At 45.3% G+C, this 23,939-nt stretch overlaps 1 protein-coding gene across 3 annotated transcripts in view; it reads right to left on the reverse strand.

Moving 5' to 3' along the window:
• rab3da (RAB3D, member RAS oncogene family, a) overlaps window positions 1-23,939 on the reverse strand; it is an 85,847-nt gene that overhangs the window by 40,239 nt on the left and 21,669 nt on the right. For all 3 annotated transcript variants that reach the window (XM_072248112.1, XM_072248111.1, XM_072248110.1), the window contains one exon: window positions 22,788-23,015. In XM_072248112.1, coding sequence (XP_072104213.1) covers window positions 22,788-23,015 — 228 coding nt within the window. The remainder of the gene's footprint in view (window positions 1-22,787; window positions 23,016-23,939) is intronic.

The raw sequence follows: 23,939 nt of genomic DNA on the forward strand, positions 1-23,939 counted from the left end.
GGTCAGCTGTGTGCGGAACCAAAAGAAATGGGGGAGATCTTATATAGGTTTTTTACATCTGTATTTACTAAGGAATCTGGCATGAAGTCTATGGAATTAAGGGAAATGAGTAGTGAGATCATAGAAACTGTACAGATTGAAAAGGAGGAGGTGCTTGCTATCTTGAGGCAAATTAAAGTGGATAAATCCCCAGGACCTGACAGGGTATTCCCTCGGACCTTGAAGGAGACTAGTGTTGAAATTGTAGGGGCCCTGGCAGATATATTTAAAATGTCGCTGTCTACGGGTGAGGTGCCGGAGGATTGGAGAGTGGCTCATGTTGTTCCGTTGTTTAAAAAAGGATCAAAAAGTAATCTGGGAAATTATAGGCCGGTAAGTTTGACATCGGTAGTGGGTAAGTTACTGGAGGGAGTCTACAAGCATTTGGATAGACAGGGACTTATTAGGGAGAGTCAACATGGCTTTGTGTGTGGTAGCTCATGTTTAACCAATCTATTGGAGTTTTTCAAGGTTACCAGGAAAGTGGATGAAGGGAAGGCAGTGGATATTGTCTACATGGACTTCAGTAAGCCTTTTGACAAGGTCCCACATGGGAGGTTAGTTAGGAAAATTCAGTCGCTAGGTATACATGGAGAGATGGTAAATTGGATTAGACATTGGCTCAATGGTGAGGCTGAATCTGGAGTATTGTGTTCAGTTTTGGTCACCAAATTACAGGAAGGATATTAATAAGGTTGAAAGAGTGCAGAGAAGGTTTACAAGGATGTTGCTGGGACTTGAGAAACTCAGTTACAGAGAAAGGTTGAATAGGTTAGGACTTTATTCCCTGGAGCGTAGAAGAATGAGGGGAGATTTGATAGAGGTATATAAAATTATGATGGGTATAGATAGAGTGAATGCAAGCAGGCTTTTTCCACTGAGGCAAGGGGAGAAAAAAACCAGAGGACATGGGTTAAGGGCGAGGGGGGAAAAGTTTAAAGGGAACATTGGGGCGGCTTCTTCACACAGAGAGTGGTGGGAGTATGGAATGAGCTGCCAGACGAGGTGGTAAATGCGGGTTCTTTTTTAACATTTAAGAATAAATTGGACAGATACATGGATGGGAGGTGTATGGAGGGATATGGTCCGTGTGCAGGTCAGTGGGACTAGGCAGAAAATAGTTTGGCACAGCCAAGAAGGGCCAAAAGGCCTGTTTCTGTGCTGTAGTTTTTCTACGGTTTCTATGGTTTCTAAGAGATTCTGCAGGTGCTCAAAAATGCAGAGTAACACACACAAAATGCTGGAGGAACTCGGCAGGTCAGGCAGCGTCTATGGAGGAAGACAAACAGCAACATTGCAGTCCTGAGGATGGGTCTCAGCCCAAAACCAGCAAATGCTTATTCCTCTCCATAGATCTGCTGAGTTCCTCCAGATTCCCAAATTGTTCTCACAAGGCATAAACCTGTTCTGATTACTATGCAGTATAAACCCTTAAAAAATCATAGCTGTCCCTTTACTTCATTAATTACAAGGAGCACTGCCACAAGAACACAACTCCATCATCAAGGACCGTCACCACCCAGGCCATCTTCTCTTCTTACTGCTGCCAACGGGAAGGAGGTACAGACCCTCAGATCCCAAATCAAAGAGTTCTGGAATCGTTGTTACCCTTCAGCCATCAGGGCTCCTGAACCAGAGTGGCTAACTTCACTCACCTCAACACTGAACTGATTCCACAACCTGTGGACTCATTTTTAAGGGCTTTACAACTCATGTTCTCAGTATTATTATCAGTTATCATTATTAGTTTTTTTTTTGTCTTTGCATATTTTGTCTCCTCATATACACTGGTTGTTTGTCAATATTTGTATGTAGTTTCTCATTGATTCTATTGTATTTCTGTGTCCTACCATGAATGCCTGCAAGAAAATGACATGCATACACTTTGATTAAAAAAATTTACTTTGAACTTTGAAGAGCAGGAATGTCTCCAGTGTTTTGTGCAACCTCAAATGCAATATCCAAAATGCACAGAGCAAGGTCCAATAAACTAGATTCAACAACTAATTTCATGACATATGTCAGGGCTAATAAAACTAATCCTGATTACTACGCAGTATGAACCCTCAAAAATTCATAGCTGTCCCTTTACTGCATTAATTATCAGTGTGTCATGCAGGTGTTTGCTCAGAGATAGTCCAGATATTTCTTATCAGTACTGATAAGGCATAACAGTGCTACAGTAAAAGAAAAGCATACTTTTATATAGCATTTCTTAAAGCCTCACAACGCACCAAAGTCAATTAAGTACCCTTTTGAGGCATAGTCAGAAAGATAGATGAATATTCACTCTCAGCAATTTGACGATAATCAATAAGAGTGTGAATCAGTGTTAATGGAATAATGTTGGCTAGGATAGCAGAAACAAACCACGTCAGCAGTTGCAAATGGTGGTGTTATCTTATTAAGGACCAGCTGCAGTTCCTCATTCTCCAATGTGAGCAGAATATAGTACAGATCAGAATCAGAATCAGGCTTAACATCACCGCCGTATGTTGTGAAATTTGTTAACTTTGTTGCAGCAGTACAATGCCATACATAATAACGGAGAAAACAAAACTGAATTACAGTAAGTATATCGAATAGTTAAATAAATAGTGCAAAAAAAATAGAAATAATAAAAAAGTAGTGAGTTTGTGTTCATGGGTTCAATGTCCATACAGAAATCGGATGGCAAAGGGAAGAAGCTGTTCCTAAATCAATAAGTGTGTGTTCACACTCTGTACCTCCTTCCTGACGGTAGGAATGAGAAGAGGGCATGTCCTGGGTGATGGGGGTCCTTCAATGATTTACGCCACCTTTTTGAGGCACAGCTCCTTGAAGATGTCCTGGTTACTACAGAGGCCCCGGGACATCTCCAACGATTACAGTACAGCACGGGTGGACAGGAGGTGGATAGAAGTGACATTACTTATCTCCTCCTCACACTTGGGCCAGTCATTCAGGGTAGCCGTCGACACTGGTGGCCCCAGCTGAAACGCTTCCACAGAATCCACAATACCCCCAAAGCTGATATTAAGCAGCACTTATATGCTTTTGTTTAAAGATTATAAAGATAAGTGAAATTAAAATTTACATTCTTCTGCACATTTTATCCCCAAGATATCACAGAGAGCTCAGTGGCCAATTAAGTGTTCCAGTGTACAGTGTAAGCACGGGATCTACAAATGGGCTAAATTCAGATAAGTGAACTCATTTATGAGGTTGCTGAGACAGACTGCAGGAAAAAATTAATACAATTACAGCAAGATTAAACATCCTACTGGAAAACTATTGTCAAATCTTAATTAGTGAAACTTGCAGTAAAGGGGGCACCTAGTTTGGAATTTTCTTGTTTGCCTACAGGAGAAAGGGAAGGCTTAAGAGAACTGCAGATACTGGAATTCTGAAAGAAGCGAAAACAATGTGACGGAAGTACTTGCAGGACAGGCAGCACGGGTGAGAAGAAAGACAGACTTAAAGCTTCAAATCAGAGACGTAATGTCTGATCAGAAATGGGAAGGATAGAAGTTTTCAGTTGCAAAGAGAAGGGAGGAAGGATGGATACGACCAAGGGTCAGGGCCAGGTTTGCAGCAAGGACAAGTTGCTAATATGACATGAAAGCAAAAATTACTGGCCGGGCAGCATCTGTGGAAATGAGGGAGAGGGGGCAGAGAGGGCACAAAGAGGCATTGAACAAACTTGTTTCTTTCTCTCTCCGGAGTGTCAGAGCGGAGACCTGGTAGAAGTTTATAAAATTACGAGAGGCACAGATAGGTTAGACAGAATATTCCACCACCCCCCACCCCGAGTAAAAATGTCAATACTAGATCACATACATTTATTGTGAAAGGGGGCAAGTTTAATGTGAGGTGGGAGGAGAAGATGGCGCGACACAGCACGCGCAGCTCTCCGGTAAAATGATATCGTATTTGTAAGTAGGATGCCGTGCACAATTCTGATTTGATAAAGACAGACATGAGAAGCACAGAGGAACATCTGGAGAAATTTCTGAAATGCCCGGTTCGCTGCCGCTGCTACTGTGCGATCGAGAATCTCCGGAGGGAAGGCCCCAAAATCCCCGGCTTTGCCTGCTGCTGGCAACCGAGGCTGGGGTCGAAGCGTTCAGATAGAGATGGTGCTTGGTACTCAGTGTCAGAGGGCTGATCAGAGCTCGAAGTTTTCGGACGACTCAGAGTCGGACTGTGGTCGGGCATGGCAGGGAGAGTTTTCTTCCTTCTCCCGTCTGCGTGAGATGTGGGACTTTCGAGAGACTTTGAACTTTTTTACTGTGCCCATGGCCTGTCCTTCATCAAGTTATGGTATTGTTACACTGTTGTAACTATATGTTATAATTATGTGGTTTTTGTTAGTTTTTCAGTCTTGGTCTGTCCTGTGTTTCTGTGATATCACACCGGAGGAATATTGTATCATTTCTTAATGCATGCATTACTAAACGACAATAAAAGAGGAGCACGTGTCCTCATAATCTAATCTAATTTTTTTTTCTATAAACACAGTGAGTGGTAGGTATCTGGAACGGGCAACTAGGGGTGGTAGTGGAAGACTGGTGGTACATTTAAGAGATTTTTTGATAGATACCTAGTTGTAGAATATTTTGTAGAATACACCTTCTGGTATTATTTGGACACGTTTTCAGTGATGAACCCGGGGTCGTAGGGTGTTTCGGGTCTTTAATCATCAGACAACCTCTACCAGGCAACCCAGCCAGGGGTGATCAGCCCCCGACTTGTGTCCAAATGGCGCACTGGTCCACGGATCCTCCCTCCGGATCCACAGCCTCCAGTATGTTCTTGGTGGCTCTTCTGCACTGCGGTCCTTTAACTCCACGGAGTTTTAGAGTCTGCTGTGATGAATGGCCAGCAAAGCCCCAGCACCCAACTTCGACTGGCTCGCAGCGAGCTCTCCAGCCATTGCTCCAGCATTCTGCAATAAGATCTGTGTATCTAGCCCTCATGCGCAGCATTGCTCTTCGATATCGCCTCCAGGATCTTGTCTACGTCCTCATCCAACTGGAGCCACTCCTTCTTGTTAGCAGCAGGCCACTTCACCTGACGCTGTTCCGACTTTCTGCTCACTGGGGGGGGGGGGGAACTTGTGATGCTCGGAGGTTCCGGGCACTGTGGGGTGACTCCGGGCCTGGCTCCTTCTGCGTCTAACCAGGTTCTGTAGACAGCACCACAGAACTTGTAGTACTAGCTCCTGCTCCTGTGCGTTGCTTCACTTGTTCCTGCCTCAAACAGGCCGTCTTTGTCTGGTGGATCTTCAAACCTCTCAGGTTTTTGCACGCCTTGCCGCAGATACAGACTACGCTCATAGTCAATTGTCCGTTTGCTTGACTCATTGCCAATAGGTCCGTCCCATTGGGATGCTCATCCTCCCCACCCCTCTCGGGCATCCCTGGGGGTATGTTTCAGAAGGGTTCTTCGTAGCTTGTTTGGGTGCTCCCTCACAGGAGCTGCAGTTTGGGGTGCTAGCCTTTGCTGCCCTGTTTGCCGTCTTAGCTGAATATGTTAGAACGGCAGGATATTTTACATGTGCAAGCCAAATGAGACAGTTTAATCTGGAATCATGTTCACTGCAGAGAGAAAGGTATGTTCCTGTGTTGTACTGTTCTATGCTCTACGTTCATTAGTCTAGGTTCTTATTTCAGATTTCCAGCACCCGCAGGTTTTTATTTCAGATTTCCAGCACCTGCAGGATTTTATTCCAGATTTCTAGCAGCTGCTGGCTTTTAATTTCATTCATTGTTAGTGGGAGAGTTAGACAGTGACAAAAGATGCGATGTGTTGCAAACAGCAGGTCAGGGCGTGCTAATGGAGAGGGTGTACATACCCTGAGCCACTATCACAGGTCTATGTCTTACAGTAAAAAATGTCCAGTTCAGCTACAGACAAAGGAAATTGTTGGAAGTCGCAGTATTAAGTCCTGAAGACTGATGATGAGCTTGTAATACACTCAGTGATCACTTCATTAAGTACACCTTAGACCTGCTCATTAATGCAAATATCTAAACAGCCAGTCATATGACGGTGAAAAAATGCGTAAAAGCATGCTGACATGGTCTAGAGGTTCAGTTGCTATTGAGACCAAACATTGGAATGGGGAAGAAATGTGATCTAAGTGACTTTGACCGTAGAATGATTGTTGGTGCCAGATGGGGTGGTTTGAGTATCTCAGAAACTGCTGATCTACTGGGATTTCCACACACAACAGTCTCTAGAGTTTACAGAGAATGGTGCAGGAAACAAAAAACATCCAGTAAGCAGCAGTTCTGTGAGTGAAAACATCTTGTTAATGAGAGAGGTCAGAGGAGAATGGCCAGACTGGTTCAAGCTGACAGGAAGGCGACAGTAACGCAAATAACCACACATTACAACAGTGGTGTGCAGAACAGCATCTTTGAATGCACAACATGTTGAACCTTGAAGTGGATGGGCCACACCAGCAGAGAAGTACACCGAGTAAAGTGGCCACTGTGTGTATTCGTGCAGGAGATAACACGCAGGTGGCGTGTGAGTGAGAATGGGATGGAGGATATGTTTAAAGCTCTACAGCCACCATTCAACCAGTACCACCCTCTTCCCCTGGCGCAAACCCCACAAAAGTCTTGACCAAATCTCAGAGTTAGATTTGCAATCCAATCATTCCATGAATATCCCCTTCTTCAATGGAATCGTTTGTTGCACAAACACATAGCATAGCAGCAGCTGCGTACAAGTTACACAGGTCGTAGTTCATCAGTCATCCTGTCTTATTTGCAAAGTCAGGTTTAATTTCACTGACATACTTTCAGTGGTCACTACATTAGATAGAACCAGTCTGGCCATTCTCCTCTGACTCCTCTCATTAACAGGGCACTTTCACCCACAGAACCGCTGCTGAATGGATTTTTTTTTTTGTTTTTCACACTATTCAATAAAATTGAGAAAGTACAGAGGAGGTTTACTAAAATGTTGCCTGGGTTTCATCTCCTAAGTTACAGAGGAAGGTTGAACAAGTTGGGTCTTTATTCTTTGGAGCGTAGAAGGTTGAGGGGGGACTTGATAGAGGTGTTTAAAATTATGAGAGGGATTGATAGAGTTGACGTGGTTAGACTTTTTCCACTGAGAGTGGGGAAGATTCAAATAAGAGGACATGGGTTGAGAATTAGAGGACAAAAGTTTAGGGGTAACATGAGGGGGAACTTCTTTACTCAGAGAGTGGTAGCTGTGTGGAATGAGCTTCCAGCAGAAGTGGTTGAGGCAAGTTCTATGTTGTCGTTTAAAGTTAAATTGGATAGATATATGGACAGGAAAGGAATGGAGGGTTATGGGCTGAGTGCAGGTCGGTGGGACTAGGATAGGGTAAGAGTTCGGCATGGACTAGAAGGGCCAAGATGGCCTGTTTCTGTGCTGTAATTGTTATATGGTTATTCTCTGTAAACTCCAGAGATTGTTGTGTTTGAAAATCCCAGGAGATGCTCAAACCACCCTCTCTGGCACCAACAATCATTCCACGGTCAAAGTCACATAGATCACATTTCTTCCCCATGCTGATGTTTGGTCTGAACAACAACAGAACCCCTTGGCTATGTCTGCATGCTTTTATGCATTGTTCCTGCCACATGATTGGCTGATTAGATATTTACATTAACGCGCAGGCGCACCTCACAAAGCAGCCATTGAGTGTATATTGGGAAATTAGCTGTTTTGCGGCAGCAGTACAATGCAATGCATAAAGAAGACTATCACTAAGATATATATAAAATATTAAATTAAGTAAGTAGTGCAAAAAGTGAGCAAAAATAATTAGGTAATCTTCACGGGCTGGTTCAGAACAATGATGGCAGATGTGAAGACGCTGTCCTAAAACCGAGTGTGGTTGGCAGGCTCCTGTACCCCAACCCTGGCGGTAGTTATGAAAAGAGGGCATAACGATAGGGGTCCTTAATGATGGATGTTAACATGAGTCCTGCCAGCCAATGCTAATGCATACAAGTCATATGAAAAGAAAATCAGAAAACTATAGGTACTGGAAATCTGAAATAAAAACTTAAGTACAGGAACAGTTCTAATGAAGGATCTTGGAACTGAAAGGTTAAACTGCTTCTCTTCCCTCAGAGTGTGTCTGCATCTTCTGTGCTCATAGTGACAAAAAACTTGCTTTGAAATCACTGTACTTATTCCAGGAGAATTGATCAACAAGTGTCCCGAGGAAGAGTGCAAGATCCCACCCTGCGACCATTACCTTCCTCCTGCTTCGTAAAGGCTCTGAGGAATAACAGAGTGCTTCAGACTGCCGAAACAAGGCAAATCCTCAAACCAAATCTTGCCTAGCAGCCAAACCGGTTTATCTTCATTCAGAGCTGATGCATACCTGTTTTGGGCAAAACCTTCCCCCTCATTTGTGTGTGAGTGTGGTGTGTGTGTGTGTGTGTGTGTGTCAGCATTCTTAAAGAGGTGATCACTTACATTCCTGGGGGAGAAAGCACAACTGCTGACAGCTTCCACCATTGGAATAAAGTCACATTAACCCAGCACATGGTCAGTCTCTTATTCATTAATTGAATCATTAATTTTGTAAGAAGAAAGTGAATTAAATTAATGCAAGATCAATCTAAATCGTCAGCACAGATATGGAAAGGGACTTTTTTCGTACAGTATGATTTCATACCTAATATTTGTTCAGGGATGGTGGGAATCACTGGCAAGGCTGGTATTTCATCCGGAAAAAAAATAAACTCCAGAGTTTAGAAATCGGAAATCAAAATAGGAATTTCCGGTGCCGGTTCAAGATGGTACTACCAAAGACATGTGACAGCTTACTGGTAGTTCAAAAGCAAAGGAATTCGATTAAAAATGTTATTACTGACACTTTTTTAAAAAGTAAATTATGGTAAACTATCACCACAAACAATGAAGAGGCGAGCGAACACAAAGCAAATCAGCAAGATGAGCCCCGCTGGTGCACCTCAAAGTCGACCCACTTGGAGTTGGAGCCATCCTATTTGGAGTGGACAACTCAGAGGGGAGAAGATGGGACAGAGACATTCCGATTCCGATGCCCGTCCGGCTGGCCCGGGTGTGAGGGTGGGTCGTTCTGAGTGCCAAGCTGATTTGAAGAGGTCAGGAACAGCTCCTTCAACAGCAAAATCTAGGTCCAAAGCGAATTGCTGGGCAGCGTGCTCTAGGCCCAGAGAGATTCACTGCAGCGAGGCCTGAGGCCTGGCCCCTGATGAGAGGTACAATATGCTGTTTGGACAATCAAAATGCGGGCCAAGGTAGACTGGAAGTCAGAGTGTAAGACGAGGTTGGATCGCTCTGGGTGCTGAGCCAGTTTGGAGAGGTTAAGGACAGCTTCTCCAGCAGGAAAACCTAGGCCCGGAGTAATCTGCTGTAGTGGGACAGGGCCCTAGTGTGAGGTTTAGACAATTTAAACACCCGCCCAGATAGTCTGGGGGCTCCTCTCTCTGTGATGATCAGGTTGTGAGACTGTCCCCGGTTGCTATGCTTCGTGTCTGCAAACTTTGCAGAGATTTGCCTCACTAATATCATGAACTGAATAACGAGGCTTTGGGCCTACTCGGATCTAAAAACTCAATTTGGTTCGAAATGCTGTTGTTGTTGCTCGCTTCTATTGTTTGCATGACTCATTTTGTGTTTTTATTCTCTTTTTCTGGTGGCACTGGGGGTTGGTCTTATTTTTCTTAATTGTGTTCTTTTGGGTGCCTTGCTTTGCGACTGCCAGTAAGCAAACACATCTCAAGGTTATATAATTTACACATTCTTTGATAATAAATGGACTTTCAATCTCTGAGTCACTAAAAAGTGCTTTCCTTTTCATAAATGCTCTGACCTACTGAGATTTTCCAACATCTTGTGGTTTTATTTCTGGAATTTATTCTGCATCCTGACAATCTCTTATGTAGATGGGATTGCTAAATGAAAGGAATTCTGATAGTGAATCAGGCAGCCTCTGTGGAAAGAGCAGCAATTAAATGAGAAGAGATAATCGATCCCAAATATTAACACTGCTTCTTTTCCCATAGATGCTGGCTGACCTGTGAAGAATTCTGTTTTTATTTCATAGAACACTACAGTATGGTACAGGCCCTTCAGCCCACAATGTCGTGCCAACCTTATAACCTACTCTGAGATCAATCTAACCTTTCCCTCCCACATACTCCTCCAGTTTTCTATCATCTATGTTTCTGAAATGCCCTTTATGTATCCGCCTCTCCCACCACCCCTGGCAGTGCATTCCATGCACCCACCACTCTCCGTGCAAAAAAAAAACTTACCTCTAACACCCCCCTCTACTTTCCTCCAATCACCTTAAAATTATGCCTCCTTGTATTAACCATTTCCACCCTGGGCAAAAGTATCTGGTTATCCACTCATTCTATATCTCCTATCATCTTGCATACCTCTATCAAGTCACGTCTCATCTCTCTTCACTCCAAAGTGAAAAGCCCTAGCTCACTCATCCTATCCTCATAAGACATGCTCTCTTAATCCAGACAGCATCCTGGTAAATCCCTTTACCATCTCTAAAGCTTCCACAGCCTTCCTATAATGAGGCCACCAGAAATGACAGAACATTCCAAGTGTGGTCTAACCAGAGCTGCAACATTATGCCTCACTACTTTTGAACTTAATCCCCCAACTACTGAGGGCCAATTTAAAACCCTATCAATCTGAACAACAACTGTGAGGGATCAATGGACATGGCCCCCAAGATCCCTCTGTTCCTCCACACTGCTGAGAATCCGGCCATTAACCCTGTATTCTGGCTTCAAATTTGACCTTCCAAGATGATTTCAGATTTCAAAACATCTGCAATTTGCTTTATTTCAAACTTCTGAAAATTTTAGAAACACTTAGCAGGTTGGGCAATATCCGTGGAACGAGATTCTGGTGGGCCAATGGCCTAAGTGCTAACTCTGCTTCTCTCCTCAAGTACCAGCTTCTTTCCATGTCCCAAAGAGACCCACGTCCCAACATTGGTAGAAGAAATGGCCACTGTGTATTGTCCCTGTTGTGCAGATGAGTGCTAAGTGCATGTGTGTATGTGTGTGGGGGGCGGGGGGAGATCAGAACGTGGGGAGAACAGATTACATGGGATATAACTGGCATAATGGGATTGCTCTATGAGCCCAGCACAGATCTGATGGTTTGAATGACCTCTTTCTACATTGGATCTATGTAAATTTCTCCTGAGTTTGTTCACTATCCAAATAGTCATTCAGATTTGTAAAGAGATGATTGTCACAGTGTCCTTTAACCAGACCACTAGGCAAAGTTATCCAAATTACTCTGCACACACCTGGATTTTACTTAACTGCAGCAAAGTCTTCCAAGTTGGCGAGCACACAGTGAGCCTAAAATCTACCCAGCCCCATCAGCACAAGGAGAAGGGAGTGAAGCGTAAAGCTTGTGCCACAATGAGGCCACCCTCGGGGTGGAGGAGCAACACCATATATTCCCTCTGGGTAGCCTCCAACCTGATGGCAAGAATATCGAAATCTCTGGCCCTTCATCTTTCCAACCCACCTGGCTTCACCTATCACCTTCTATCTATCGTCCTTCCCTTCCCTCCACTTTTTTATTCTGATGCCTTCTCTGGTTTTTTTCCAGTGTTGAAGAGTCTCAGCCAGAAACGTCGACTATACTCTTTTCCATAGGTGCTGCCTGGCCTGCTGAATTCCTCCGGCATTTTGTGTGTGTTGCTTTGGATTTCCAGCATCTGCAGATTTTCTCCTGTTTTTTATTAAAGACTCCACCCAGCTCCTTGGCTACCAGCTCTTACTTACTTACCAATCAGTGACAGGATGGCCTTAGGGAGCTTTCCCAGAGCTGCAGGACCACTTCAAGTACACTGACTGGAATCCGTTTGCATGCCAAGCAATGCATGATTTGGGAAATGACTTGGAGGAATTCACCCCGACAGTCGTGCACTATGTCAACGTCACCAACAATAAAACATCCAGGTACTCCAGAAGCCATGGATGAATGACAGAGTCCAGGACCTACTCAGGGCTCGGGATGCTGCTTACAGATCCGGTGACACTGCAGCACACAGTGAAGCCAGGTCAAACCTTAAAAGGAGAATTAAAAGTGCCAAGTACAGATACAAACAGCAGATAGAGACACACTTCAATAAAGCCACCAACCCCCAGTGCGTGTGGAAAGGTGTCAGGTCCACCACTGACTATAAGAGAAAGATCTCTATCAGATGTGGAAGGCTTTTGACAGGGAACCCCACAAGAGGTTAACAATCAAATGACAGGAGGTAGTTTCAGCATAAGGTGTTCGAATGAGTGCAGAATTGTCTCAAAAACAGAATCTCAATGAGTTATGGTGAGTGGATCACTTTCTCAGATAGTAGATGATAAAAGTGGGGTTCCGCAGGGATCAGTGCCTGTTGCTGTTTTTAGTTTACATTAATGACTTGGCTAAGCACATAACAAATGAACTTGTAAAGTTTCCCAATGACAGAAAATCATGAGGAAGGGCTGATAACATTCAGGCAGCAGAATCAACACAGTTAGATCTGACCAAAGTCCAGATGTAGGCAGATAAATAGCAGATGAAATTTAATGTAAGTAAATGTAAAATATTACATACAGGAAAGAGAAATATTAGATATAAATATACAATGTGATGTTCTTGAGTTAGAAAGTGGAACTTGGGCATCCTTGTAGACTTATCACTGTCAACATCCAGACAATGCATAGAAGCGATTATGAAGGCTAATAGAGTGTTGGGATAGATCATGCGCTCAGTGGAGTTCAAGTCTAGAGATGTTCTCCTTAAATTCTATAATGTGCTTGTGAGGCCACACCCAATGTACTCTGTACAATATAGGTCCCCACATTGTGTGACGGATGTGAAGGCACTGGAGAGAGTTCAGGGAAGGGTGACAAGAGTCATTCCAGGTCTGCAGGGTGCGAGCTATGACTGAAAAGAATAAATATTTTTAGCCTGAGTATACTAGAGCAAGAGGATACATGATTGAAGTGTGCAGAATCATTAAGGGTATAATTAAGGTGGATGCCAGCTGTCACTTCAAAATTAGCCCATCATCAAGGACATAGGTGGAGGCTGGTTAAAGGGAGATTTCAGACTAACACATGAAGCACTTCTTTAGACAGTGAGTTGTGAACACATGGAGCAAACTGTGTAGTTAATTGTGGTACCTTAGAGATTTTCAAATCGAAACTCGATAGTTTTTCGACAGTCTATGTGAGTAGGAACTTGGCGAGCTCCGTTAGGCCGAATGGCCTGTTCTTGTCTAAAAACTTTGAATTGTCTGATTTCCTGCACTCCAAACAATGATGCCACTCTGAGGAGCTGAACAACATCTTTACTCAGGTTGACGGGGACAACAACGAACCAGTGATGAAGAACTGAGACCTGAGGAAGTCACAGCACAACACTGAGTACACACGAAGCGAGACTCCACAGTACCAACACACACAGAGCAACCGGACCAGACTGCGTACCCGTGCAGGTCCTCGGGGACTGTGCTGATCAGCCGGCAGAAGCTTTTACTGAAATCTATAACCTCTCTATGTCCCTGGCTCTGATCCCTGCGTGCTTCAAAACATCAACCATCCATACCGATCCGAAAGCAGTCAGCAGTTCCGTGCCTCAATGACTACAGACCAATTGCACTCACCTAACTGCCAAGTGGCAGGAGAGACTGGTTATGGGACAGGGAGGGGAAAGGGAGGCATTTATATCAAATACAAAAGAGTGTTGCAGGTACTAGGGTTGATAGTGGATACAGAAGAAAGGAAACTGTGTGGACTAGGTTAAGGCTGGGACACTGTGCATTAAACAACACATTGAAAGTAATAGGGAAACACCAGACAGAATTGTGTGAAGAATGTCAGGAAGAGGAGTCAGAAGAACATGTAGTCTGTTTCTTGTCCTGGATACATACAGGTCCTGCAGTGTGTTAGACTGCAGACAGTAACTTTTCCTGCAGAGCTGACAGTTCACTGTCATTTTCACACACTGTGAGGGGATGCTGCGCCAAACCAGACAGTAATGGCTGACGTGAGGATGCTCTCTATGATGTCAGGGCAGAATTGCACCTGTACAAGAGGGAATTTTACCAACCGCCACAAAAAGTTAAACAAGGCGTTAAAAGAATTCTTTTGGTGTTTTCCTTACAAGTTTTTGCTTTAGTTTTCAAGAATATTACGTGACAGATTAAGGCTTTTTCAATAATCACAGAACGTTACCACTGAACGATTGCCTTTGAAAGGCAGAGCCATGAGACGTGGCCATGGGTATGGTGGTATGACCAGTGGGGGAGGATACGCAACAAAAACTCAAAACGTGCCCAGAGTGGAAAGCCTGGGCAGATTAAGGTTGGGCTAGAGTTATTATAATTGTCATCGTTACTGTCCTAATACTGGCAATAGCACTTTCATGCATCATGAACATCGCCATGGCGACAAGAGTCTGCAGGTGCTGGGATCTGGAGCAAAAAGAAGCTATCAGCACATCAAAAGATTAGTCAGAACAATTTATTCTGGTATTTTCCAATTTGGGATCACATCCAATTTTGGATGCCAGGAATCTTGCCTATCAGTGTTTGGGTAATGACATGCGGTGATTGTATTAAAAATCTCAAACCAATGCATTGATAATGTGAAATAACTGCTGAAGGAACTCAGTGTGTCAGGCAGCATCTGAGGAGGCAAAGGGACAGTCGGTACTTCAGGGGAAGACCCTGCATCAGGCGTGTAGATCGGGAGACAGCCAGCATAAAGAGATGAGAATTACTGGATTCTGGATTAATTTAATTTTATTTGTAACTTATACATCGAAACATACAGTGAAATACGTATGTCTTTTGCCCTAACAACTGACTCACCTCAGGGTGCGCTGGGGGAGGCCCGCAAGTGTCACCACACGTTCCAGCGCCAACACTGAATACCCACAATGCTCAGCAGAACAACACAGAACAGAACAAGTGACAAAGCAACAGCAAATCCGTCCTCCCACTCATGCACAGGTGCAGTCATTTAACCCCACGACGGGCCTCCAGTGGACCCACGCCTGCAGACACTGGGCTAGAACCTTCCAAGTGTACATCCTAGGACTCGGTAATCACCGAACACCAGGCCTCCAACTCCAGACTAGCTGATGACAGGATCCTGAACACCAGGCCTCGAACTCCGGGCTCATCAATTCACAAACCCAGACCTCGGACCTCATTCCTCCAGCCCGCCTCCGAACCCATCGACAACTCACTGACCTGGGGAATCCCTCGTCCACTCTCCGGTGGTCCAACATCCAACCACAGATGTCCCATGCCCATGTCGCTGGCCTTCAGATGCGGAGTGGAGTTCTATACCCCAGCCTGACTTCTAATTCCCCCACATTACTGTTCCTAACCCCTAATCTGACCCCTAACTCCCATCCTTATGCACCGAGAAACAAAAAAAAATTGAAGAACAACTAAATCTAAGCTGGAACTCAATGGACTAATTGCATCCAGGAAAATACCTTGGTCCTGCTGCATTAAAAATTGAAAGGGAAAAGGAAGTAAGCTTCACTCTGTGTGGCTGCATTTTCAGAATCTGATCAGATAAATTTCATACCATTAACAAGAGAGTACAATTGCCACAGTTTTCTTGGCTGATAACTAACCTATTATTGATTAGGTTTCTGACATGCAAAGATAGCACAGGGGAGGTTACAATACCCAAACTCCTCCACCACCCCAAGCAACTGATGTGCGTGCGTACACGCAGGTTAGTGAAGGCCAACATACAATTGTTGCTGTGAACAGGAAGAAAAATGGTATATTAGCCTTTCTAGCAAAAGGATACGTGTAGAGGAGTGTCTTTCCGCACTTATACAGGGCCCTGGAGAGACTCGGCAACCGCCACCAGCAAAGGATAGTAAAAACCTCCGAGAGGACCATCGGGGTCTCCCTCCCCCCCCATGTGTGACACTCACCAGGAGTGTTGTTGTATACAAAGGGCCCGAAGTATTACTGAGGATCCCGACCACCCATCCCACAATCTCTTTCACTCAGGACCATCACGGAGGAGGGACAGGAGCATCAGGATTAGGACTGCCAGACTGGCTAACAGCCTCTTCCCTCAGGCTGTGAGACTAACGAATACCCTGCCACCACCAACGTCTTGTCACTAGGACAATGAACTGCTTGCTATACTGTTTACCTATGCTGCACATTTCACGCATATTTTGAATTACATTTAGATTATGAGAACAATCAGTCCTCTTTTATTGTCATTTAGAAATGCATACATGCATTACGAAATGATATAATATTTCTCTGGCGTGATATCACAAAACAAGACAGACCAAAGACTAACACTAACAAAACCACATAATTATACCATATAGTTACAGCAGTGCAAAGCAATACCATCATTTGATGAAGAATAGTCCAGAGGCACAGTAAAGAAAATAGTCTCAAAGTCCCCGAGTCGATCGACTCCCGAGTCCCCGATAGCAGGCGGCAAAAGGGAGAAACTCCCTGCCATAAACCTCCAGGCACCGTCAACTTGCCGATGCCTTGGAAGCGGCCGACCACAGCCGACACTGAGTCCATCCGTCCGAAAACTCCGAGCTTCCGACCAGCCTCCCGAGCGCGATCCTCTGCCGAGCGCCTTCAACCTCTCCCAGGCCGCTGAAACACGCAAAACCGAGGATTTCGAGGCCTTCAGTTCCGGAAATTCCGGTTACCACACAGTAGCAGCGGCAGCGAAGTGGGCATTTCAGAAGTTTTCCAGGTGTTCCTCCGTGCTCTCACATCTGTCTCCATCAAATCAGAATTGTGCACGGTCCCCTACTCGACAGATGACAGATATTCATCACCGAAGAGGCTGCGCGCGCTGTCGTCGCGCCACCATCTTCTCCCATTTTAATTTATATGGTAATATTTTGTTTTATATATTGTGTGTGACATATGTATTGTGGGTACACTGCGGTCCAGAGAAACATTGTCTCATTTGGTTATATCTATGTCTCCAGCTGTATACACACACACACACACACACACACACACACACACACACACACACACTGACACACACACACACACACACACACACACACACACACTCACACACACACACACTCACACACACACTCACACGCACACACGCACACTCACACACACACACACACACACACACACACACACACACACACTCACACGTCAGATGACAATAAACTTTAACTTGAATTCGAACAGGGACGCCTGAGTGGTGGATTAGCAACTCCCACCTTCCTCACTGATTCCAGAGACTGCTCTGTTCAGGCATCACCGTCCCAGTTCCTTTGCTGCATCAGCCCTGTGATTAGTGTACAAGCCACATCTTGCTGGAACCAAACCCTTCAATGCAAAGCACTCTTGCCAACTCGGGCACAGTACCAATGCTGCTGGCTTCACAGCAAATCCTGGATCGGGAAAATGGAACGGCTTCATTTAAACTTTGATCTCCTTGCCACCTGATCAATTTCTATTTTCTTCCTTATAACAAAGAGGAGGCCATTTGATCCATCAAGTTTATGCTGGTTCAATCCTATTCCCCACCAATTTTCCCTGTAACCTGCTCTCCCCAGTTTGCTCAGCACAGCAGTTAGCGTAATAGAAACATAGAAACATAGAAAATAGGTGCAGGAGTAGGCCATTCGGCCCTTTGAGCCTGCACTGCCATTTATTATGATCATGGCTGATCATCCAACTCAGAACCCCGCCCCAGCCTTCCCTCCATACCCCCTGACCCCCGTAGCCACAAGGGCCATATCTAACTCCCTCTTAAATATAGCCAATGAACTGGCCTCAACTCTTTCCTGTGGCAGAGAATTCCACAGATTCACCACTCTCTATGTGAAGAAGTTTTTCCTAATCTCGGTCCTAAAAGGCTTCCCCTCTATCCTCAAACTGTGGCCCCTCGTTCTGGACTTCCCCAACATCGGGAACAATCTTCCTGCATCTAGCCTGTCCAATCCCTTTAGGATTTTATACGTTTCAATCAGATCCCCCCTCAATCTTCTAAATTCCAACGAGTACAAGCCCAGTTCATCCAGTCTTTCTTCATATGAAAGTCCTGCCATCCCAGGAATCAATCTGGTGAACCTTCTTTGTACTCCCTCTTTCCTCAGATTAGGGGACCAAAACTGCACACAATACTCCAGGTGTGGTCTCACCAAGGCCTTGTACAACTGCAGTAGTACCTCCCTGCTCCTGTACTCGAATCCTCTCGCTATAAATGCCAGCATACCATTCGCCTTTTTCACCGCCTGCTGTACCTACATGCCCACTTTCAATGACTGGTGTATAATGACACCCAGGTCTCGTTGCACCTCCCCTTTCCCTAATCGGCCACCATTCAGATAATAATCTGTTTTCCTATTTTTGCCACCAAAGTGGATAACTTCACATTTATCCACATTAAATTGCATCTGCCATGAATTTGCTCACTCACCCAACCTATCCAAGTCACCCTGCATCCTCTTAGCATCCTCCTCACAGCTAACACTGCCACCCAGCTTCGTGTCATCCGCAAACTTGGAGATGCTGCATTTAATTCCCTCATCCAAGTCATTAATATATATTGTAAACAACTGGGGTCCCAGCACTGAGCCTTGCGGTACCCCACTAGTCACCGCCTGCCATTCTGAAAAGGTCCCGTTTATTCCCACTCTTTGCTTCCTGTCTGCTAACCAATTCTCCACCCACACCAATACCTTACCCCCAATACCGGGTGCTTTAAGTTTGCACACTAATCTCCTGTGTGGGACCTTGTCAAAAGCCTTTTGAAAATCCAAATATACCACATCCACTGGTTCTCCCCTATCCACTCTACTAGTTACATCCTCAAAAAATTCTATGAGAATCGTCAGACATGATTTTCCTTTCACAAATCCATGCTGACTTTGTCCGATCATTTCACCGCTTTCCAAATGTGCTGTTATCACATCCTTGATAACTGACTCCAGCAGTTTCCCCACCACTGACGTTAGGCTAACCGGTCTATAATTCCCCGGTTTCTCTCTCCCTCCTTTTTTAAAAAGTGGAGTTACATTAGCCACCCTCCAATCCTCAGGAACTAGTCCAGAATCTAATGAGTTTTGAAAAATTATCACTAATGCATCCACTATTTCTTGGGCTACTTCCTTAAGCACTCTAGGATGCAGACCATCTGGCCCTGGGGATTTATCTGCCTTCAATCCCTTCAATTTACCTAACACCACTTCCCTACTAACATGTATTTCGCTCAGTTCCTCCATCTCACTGGACCCTCTGTCCCCTACTATTTCTGGAAGATTATTTATGTCCTCCTTAGTGAAGACAGAACCAAAGTAATTATTCAATTGGTCTGCCATGTCCTTGCTCCCCATAATCAATTCACCTGTTTCTGTCTGCAGGGGACCTACATTTGTCTTTACCAGTCTTTTCCTTTTTACATATCTATAAAAGCTTTTACAGTCTGTTTTTATGTTCCCTGCCAGTTTTCTCTCATAATCTTTTTTCCCCTTCCTAATTAAGCCCTTTGTCCTCCTCTGCTGAACTCTGAATTTCTCCCAGTCCTCAGGTGAGCCACTTTCTCTGGCTAATTTGTATGCTTCTTCTTTGGAATTGATACTATTCCTAATTTCTCTTGTCAGCCACGGGTGCACTACCTTCCTTGATTTATTCTTTTGCCAAACTGGGATGAACAATTGTTGTAGTTCATCCATGCAACCTTTAAATGCTTGCCATTGCATATCCACCGTCAATCCTTTAAGTGTCATTTGCCAGTCTATCTTAGCTAATTCACTTCTCATACCTTCAAAGTTACCCCTCTTTAAGTTCAGAACCTTTGTTTCTGAATTAACTATGTCACTCTCCATCTTAATGAAGAATTCCACCATATTATGGTCACTCTTACCCAAGGGGCCTCTCACGACAAGATTGCTAATTAACCCTTCCTCATTGCTCAAAACCCAGTCCAGAATAGTCTGCTCTCTAGTTGGTTCCTCGACACGTTGGTTCAAAAAACCATCCCGCCTACATTCCAAGAAATCCTCTTCCTCAGCACCTTTACCAATTTGGTTCACCCAATCTACATGTAGATTGAAGTCACCCATTATAACTGCTGTTCCTTTATTGCACACATTTCTAATTTCCTGTTTAATAACATCTCTGACCTCACTACTACCGTTAGGTGGCCTGTACACAACTCCCACCAGCGTCTTCTGCCCCTTAGTGTTACGCAGCTCTACCCATATCGATTCCACATCTTCCCGGCTTATGTCCTTCCTTTCTAATGCGTTAATCTCTTCTTTAACCAGCAACGCCACCCCACCTCCCCTTCCTTCATGTCTATCCCTCCTGAATATTGAATATCCCTGAACGTTGAGCTCCCATCCCTGGTCACCCTGGAGCCATGTCTCTGTGATCTCAACTATATCATAATCATTAATAACAATCTGCACTTTCAATTCATCCACCTTATTACGAATGCTCCTTGCATTGACACACAAAGCCTTCAGGCGCTCTTTTACAACTCTCTTAGCCCTTATACAATTATGCTGAAAAGTGGCCCTTTTTAATGCTTGCCCTGGATTTGTCGGCCTGCCACTTTTACTTTTCTCCTTAGTACTTTTTGCTTCTACCCTCACTTTACACCCCTCTGTCTCTCTGCACTGGTTCCCATCCCCCTGTTGTGAACTAACCTCCTCACGCCTAGCCTCTTTAATTTGATTCCCACCCCCCAACCATTCTAGTTTAAAGTCACCTCAGTAGCCCCCGCTAATCTCCCTGCCAGGATATTGGTCCCCCTAGGATTCAAGTGTAACCCGTCCTTTTTGTACAGGTCACACCTGCACCAAAAGAGGTCCCAATGATCCAAAAACTTGAATCCCTGCCCCCTGCCCAATCCCTCAGCCACGCATTTATCCTCCACCTCATCGCATTCCTACTCTCACTGTCGCTATTACAGTGCCAGCAACACACATAAAAGTTGCTTCAGGCCAGGCAGCATCTCCAGGAAGAGGTACAGTCGACGTTTCGGACCGAAGACCCTTCGTCAGGACAAGGTCAAGGTAGAGGTCCTGACGAAGGGTCTCAGCCCGAAACGTCGACTGTACCTCTTCCGAGAGATGCTGCCTGGCCTGCAGCGTTCACCAGCAACTTTGATGGGTGTTGCTTGAAATTCCAGCAGCTGCAGATTTCCTCACAGTGCCAGTAACCTGGCGTTCAGTTCTGCCGCTGTCTAAGAGGAGTTTGTATTTTCTCCCCTGACTCTGTGAGTTTCCTCCGGGTGCTCCACAGTCCAAAGACGTATGTGTGAGCAGGTTACTGGCCACTGGGGTGTAATTGGGCGGAGCGAGCTTGCGGGCTGTCAACGTGCTGGATCTCTAAATAATTAAATGAAAATTATCCTACCCACCTACACTATGAGTTATTTACAGTGGCTAATTAATCTTCTCCGCGGGAGGAGGGAGGACAGAACCAGGGCCCGCAGTGCAGTCACAGGAACAGCGTGCAAACTCCACAGAAGTCAGGACGGAACCGGGCTCTCTGAAGCCACGGGGCTGCCACCCCACCCACGGCGCTACAGAGCCTCCCCAGGAATGGAATCCTTCCCCGAGACATGTACAGGAAGCAGCTCCCTCCACCCTCCCTGTACAAACTGCAGGCTTTGTGTGTGTGAGAGTGACTCAGCCCCCAGATTCACACACAGCTAATAACTCAATACAGGCAGTGAGCAATTTATTTTCTGGGTGGATCTGTGGCGCTCCATTGGTTTTACTGAATTGCACCAACACTATCATTATCCAAAATACTTAAAATGCCTGTCATAGTCACCAGTGTGCAATGAAACCTCTGGGCTTATAATAACCATTAAACACAGCATTCACTACCCAAGAACCTCAGCAGAATGGTGGGGCAGACTGCAGAGATCGGGTGACTCTCTCCCTACAAGCTATTACTAAGGTCCTGAGGGGGGTAATGAAACACTTACGGGGTAGTGTGGCTGGCTTACTGAATCATGTGTGTCTACAGTACTATTACTCTAGTCGACAAGGTCTACTGTAGACGAGAAGCCTAAAGCTGTAAAGCTTATTCAGATGTTCGTGGTGGCGGAGCGGTGCTTGTGACTCGGGATCGATCCTGACCCTTGCAGAGTGCAGATGTTCAGTGGTCAGGTGAGTTTTCCCCAGTCCGAGTGCACTCGTTTCCTCCCACATCCCGGGATGGTGGGCTAATCAGCCGCAGTAAAATCGCTGAGAGAGGAGGATTAGGGACGGAAGGGCTAATAGATATTTGAGAAGGGCATTGTGAGAGAAGCGGGAACATGGTGTAGGGACCAGCATCGGTCTGATGGGCCGAACAACCTCTTTCCCTGTTGTAAGGAAATATGAGCATCTGACCATAAGATTTATCCTGCAACCCTTCGAAACCACCGTCACCTATTTTCAAAGTCACTCCTGAAACATCAGGTCACACTCTTTCCTCCAGCTCCCCCCCCCCCCCACTCACTCCAGGGTCAGGAGCTCTGCAGTTTATGACACATCAGAACAATCTCCCCATCCTGACCTCCACACGCAACACAGAAGATTTGCCGAGCCACTCTAAGTAATGACTTTCAGACAAGACTTAAAAGGAGGCCCCATTTACTTACTTCCATTCCCTCTCAAATGCCGATCATCTCCCCTATGCCTCCCACCCACCCAGCTACCTTCCTGTCGAAAAGGAATGAGCATTGAAGAGCACATACCCATATCTGAAGTTTAACCCTCTTCTCGTTTCGGTACACTGTCTTCACCTTGAAGTCGATGCCCACGGTGCTGACGAAGGCCGACGTGAAGGAGTCATCCGCGTACCGGAAGAGAAACGAGGTCTTGCCCACGCTGCTGTTCCCGATGATCAGCAGCTTGAACATGTAGTCGAAGTTCTGGTCCGCCGCGTCCTTCTGCACCTGCCTGGTGTCGTTCGCAGAGGCCATCTGTGATGGGAAAAGGAAAAGAGTCTGAGCACAACATCAGGCAGCGGGGCCTGCACCGTGAGGGGGACCACGCTCTCCGGCAAGCTGTAAGCACTGCAAAACACCGAAACCAGCTGAGGGTTGTAGTGAAGCTACCACGGGGGATTTGGGAGGAAGGGACTGGAATTTTTCTTTTATTTAGAGACAGAGTACAGGCCCAAAGAGTCCGCACCACCCAAAAGGCACCCATGCGACCAATTAACCTACTAACCTGTATATCTTTGGAATGTGGGAGGAAATCAGAACACTCAGAGGAAACCCTTGCAGTCACAGGAAGAACGGACAAACTCCTTATAGCCAGCAGGGCGAGTTGAACTGTTATAGCGTTACACTGCCAAGCTGCCCCTATCCCAACTGGAGTTAGTCACATGTACCGAGGTACAGCGACAAGCTTGCCTTACACGGATTTGTTCACACGGATCGAATCGTTACACGGTGCATTGAGGTAGAGCGAGTTAAAACATTAACAAATGTAGAATGAAGTGCAACAGCTTCAGAGAAAGTGCAGCAAAGACAGACAATAAGGTGCAAGTTCATAACAAGGTCGGGTGAGAGGTCAGGAGTCCATCTTGTCACACTGGGGAACCGTTCAATAGCATTATAACAGTGGGAAGGATGGTGTCCCTGAGACTGATGGTCTGTGGTCTAAGGGTCTGTACCTTATGTAATAACTCTACAAAGATCTCATGAGTGCCTTGTTGAAAGAGGAAATGTGAGCACCATAGACACTTTACAAGAGAAGATACGGCCTTGACAGTACAATGAAAGCAGAATTCTCTACTCCTCCCCCCATCTCCCAACCTCCACCAATCAGGCAGAAGATATGATAGGGAGCGTGTGCTATCAGGTCATGAACAGCTTCTCTCCTGTCACTGGAAGACTATT

The sequence above is a fragment of the Mobula birostris genome, chromosome 32 (assembly GCF_030028105.1).
Source record: "Mobula birostris isolate sMobBir1 chromosome 32, sMobBir1.hap1, whole genome shotgun sequence".
Lineage (NCBI taxonomy): Eukaryota > Metazoa > Chordata > Chondrichthyes > Myliobatiformes > Myliobatidae > Mobula > Mobula birostris.